Here is a 4,167-nt window from a genome sequence, read left to right on the forward strand (position 1 = left end):
ATTGTATTTTTATATATTTTAATATTTTGTGATAAATGTATCAATTAAAGTGCTAAATATATTTAATATTTTTTTATAAAAAATATCAATTCTTTTTAATAAATAAAAAACATTATTAGAATTATTCCACAAACAATGCAAATTAAGAATATATACCGTGCCACTCCTCAAATACCCCTCCCATTTCCATTCCCAGCAGGTACAGATGACAAAATTTTCAGCCATTTTTAATTAGTTTATTTTATTTCAAAAACTTCAATTAAATTTTTTGAAGAAAGATTAAACGTTTTACTGTTAAATAGCCTCCGTCCAAAGATCAGAACTCGCTTTTCTTCTTAACATATTTTATGTAAGATGTATTCATAAGTAACAATTTTTTTATATGAAAAATTGAGAATTATAAATTTAAGTTATACAATTAATTATATACGAATCATTAACATCAAAAGTTAATTAATAATCACACGAATACTTTAAAAAATTATATACATTTTTTTAATCTTGACCACATATTCCTCATCTCTCTATATAATGTGGTTTGGTCATTCAATAATATTAAGTGGATATATAGAGATAGCATACACAAGAGAAATAATTTTTTCTCCCATCTTTGATTTGTTTTTTGGTACATACTCTTTAATTTGTTTATTGAGTTATTACATTTTAATGATGTATCATGAATTGTATTCTTTTTATATTATAATGTTTTTGTGGGGGTAAAAGAAATGTCATCTCTATAACATTATTCATGGTCTCTTAAATAATATTATCAAAATTTTACTAGTCCTCCCCTGCTCATTACAGGTATATTAAACGTAGAATGGTTAAACATTATAATATTCCTCATTAAAGAAAATAAAAAGTTGAATTAATTAGCTCCAAAGAAATGAAAAGGAAGAGGAGATTGTCATCTTGCCATTTATATCAGTTGTCGTGTCGTATATGCCTTCTGATACTTATGTTAGTTTAAAATAATTGTTGTTAATCGGGGCTGATAAAACTCCTAACATCCAAAAAAATGTAAACTATTCTTGAATCCGACAAAATGTAAACTTGTATTCTATAAAATTATTATAATTCACTTAAATATTTCGACTTCTAAAACAACGGTAGCCTGGCGCAGTTTTAATTAAATAATTTAAAATATGCAATTTTTTTTAATTATTTGAAGCTTAGAACTTTTCTGGAATATATGGGTATAAAATGCTATGGAATTGGAATGGGTATAGAAATCTATGGAATTGAACTTGGTCGAATTGCAGAAAATCCTACATCGTTGCATCATATGTATAGTTACTTATTACCGACTGAGTTGATTAATTAGCCGTGTAATTGTTCCGATCTGAATTGTTCCATAAATTTTTATCAGACCAAGTTATTTTCTAGACCGGGTCAAGTTGATTGTTTTGAGGTATTCAGATTGTTTTGACCTATTTTCACCCTGCTTTGTGAGGCCATCTTTTCATTTTTTTCCCCCACTCATTTCAAACATAGCTTAAGGTATATGGAAGTAAAAGAAAATGAAAGTATATGACATTTATATAATAAGTGATATAATAACAAAAGAGGAAATATATATAAGAAGAATATGAAATAAGTATGAGATTAAAGCAAATGACTAAATGAGGATATATATATATATATATATAATATGATAATTTTATGATTTCATTATGTTTTTTTTTCACTTAATTTAAGGTGCCTATTTTTTAGTTCCTTAAATAAAAAAATATATTTTTAATTCCTTAATTTTTTTAAAATATTATTTATAATCTGTATAAATTTTTATTTAAAAACCAAAAATAAACCTCCAATTTAAAAAATTAAAAACATAATTAGCCTAACTAACTTTATAATATACTCCATTTTGCCGCTATAATTTTGATGTAGGATATGCCCTGCGATTCATTAGTGGACATGTCAGATACGGACTTGGGATTCGTACAAATTTTGAATATAAAACTTGTTTTTTTTTTTTTATGAAATAAAACTTATGTTTTTAAAACATTACCATGTGTGTAGTGAAGATATTATATATTATTACATCATCAGTGGGGTATAGTGCTGAAGTCATGCATACTACGTAAGGCTGAAACACAATTGATTACCCCCCATGACCACAATATAAATTCAGGTACAAACCCCATCATGTTGTCATACACAGCATCATCATCCATAGCTAGCAATGGCCGCCACAAAACCATTGTTAACCGACCTAGCCTCCACCATTGATCGCGTTCCCTCTAACTTCATCAGGCCCATTGGTGACCGTCCAAAACTTCATCAACTTCACTCCTCCCTTGCTTCTATTCCCATCATCGACCTTCAAGGCCTTGGTGGCTCCAATCATTCCCAAATCATCCAAAACATTGCGCATGCTTGCCAAACTTATGGCTTCTTTCAAGTACATATCAAACTATATACACTGCATGCATGTATATAGTCATATATTGTTATAACTTATAATTTTATTACTTTGGTTTGATGAAATTTCATTATTATTGTTACCCTCAATTATACAAAAAGTAATATTTTTGCTTGTGGGTGGTTTAATTTTTCAAGATTGTGAACCATGGGATTCAGGAGGAGGTGGTGAGCAAGATGGTGAATGTGTCAAAAGAGTTCTTTGGTTTGCCGGAGAGTGAGAGGCTGAAGAATTTCTCTGATGACCCATCCAAGACAACAAGACTCTCCACCAGTTTCAATGTCAAGACTGAGAAAGTTTCCAACTGGAGAGACTTCTTGAGACTTCACTGTCATCCCCTTGAGGATTACATTCAGGAATGGCCTGGCAACCCTCCATCTTTCAGGTTAATTAAGTACTATATTATATATATGTTTTATTTTTTGAGTTAATTTTTATAGACTACTACCATGACAAAAACTTATATACTATCAATTAATCAAAAAAATGATAGATATTATTTAGTATCAGCCGATTAATTAACTGACAGAAGGCTGTTTCAATTTAACTAATGTTTAAGAGTTTTTGAATTGAAATATGTAGACATACCGAGAGAAAGTTTTAGTACTGTCCATAATAATTATATTCATCTTGAACAAAAATGTCAAATTACATGATTTATGAAAAATTTAATGATTTTAAGGATAATTACTGTAAAAAATAGCTTATCATTATATTTAATTTAATTTGTGATGGATGTTATTAAATATTTCAGGGAAGATGTGGCGGAGTATAGTAGAAAGATGAGAGGGTTATCACTGAAATTGCTTGAGGCAATCTCAGAGAGTTTGGGTTTGGAAAGGGATTACATAGACAAAGCACTGGGGAAACATGGGCAGCACCTGGCCATAAACTACTACCCTCCATGTCCTGAGCCAGAGTTAACGTATGGTTTGCCAGCTCATGCTGACCCAAATGCAATTACTATTCTGCTCCAAAATGAGGTCCCAGGCTTGCAAGTCCTCTATGATGGCAAGTGGCTAACCGTCAATCCTGTCCCTAACACCTTCATTGTCAATATTGGTGACCAAATTCAGGTATTTTGTGCCCTCAACTTTGAAATATTAAATGTTAATTATGTCATCTAAGAGAGGAAAAAAATACAAAAAAAGGGTAACATTATATTTCATCTTTTTTCAAACTCTAGCTCCAACTATCTTATAAAAAAATAAATGCGTTTAAAAGTATAAGAAAATTAGTTGTATAAGTATTTAGAACCATTCTTCAACACATAATAGTTATAATTTATTTGTTTTCGTAATGTCAGAATCGTTGTAATGGAACTCACTAGCTGACATCTGTTTAGGCTTTACTAGTACTATTATAAATTATCTAGGTGTGTCTTTCTCTTTTTAGCATGCGATATTCAAATTAATTAATTACTATTACTAATTAGCAATTACTTCCACGTCTCTAACCTATTTTTTTGTAAAAGGAAGATAAACGTGACTCTCGATCCAGTTGGGATATTAATTGTTAATACTAATAGTCGGATAGATTAGGGAAATCCGTCAAATTACGGAGTAATTTGTTTCTGAAATAAGGTGTATCGAATTTTTTGGTATATAAAAAGTTAATATATATCTCTTGCAGAGTCAAGAAAGACAACCAATCTCATTAAGAATTTAAGGTCAAATTAATCAGTTCCTCTAATAGGGTGTATATATATATATATATATATATATATACACTACGTTCAGAAA

The 4,167-nt window shown here is 29.6% G+C and overlaps 1 protein-coding gene across 2 annotated transcripts in view; it reads left to right on the forward strand.

Annotated features, from left to right (window-relative positions):
• The first annotated feature begins 2,157 nt into the window (after window positions 1-2,157).
• Window positions 2,158-4,167, forward strand: part of LOC100787979 (protein DMR6-LIKE OXYGENASE 2) — a 6,888-nt gene continuing 4,878 nt past the window's right edge. The window contains exons 1-3 of one of the 2 annotated variants that reach the window (XM_003528709.5): window positions 2,158-2,404; window positions 2,563-2,810; window positions 3,180-3,501. In XM_003528709.5, coding sequence (XP_003528757.1) covers window positions 2,186-2,404; window positions 2,563-2,810; window positions 3,180-3,501 — 789 coding nt within the window. In that variant the 5' untranslated portion in view covers window positions 2,158-2,185. The remainder of the gene's footprint in view (window positions 2,405-2,562; window positions 2,811-3,179; window positions 3,502-4,167) is intronic. The other variant, XM_006583140.4, reaches the window with a different exon arrangement.

Source organism: Glycine max, chromosome 7 (genome assembly GCF_000004515.6).
Source record: "Glycine max cultivar Williams 82 chromosome 7, Glycine_max_v4.0, whole genome shotgun sequence".
Lineage (NCBI taxonomy): Eukaryota > Viridiplantae > Streptophyta > Magnoliopsida > Fabales > Fabaceae > Glycine > Glycine max.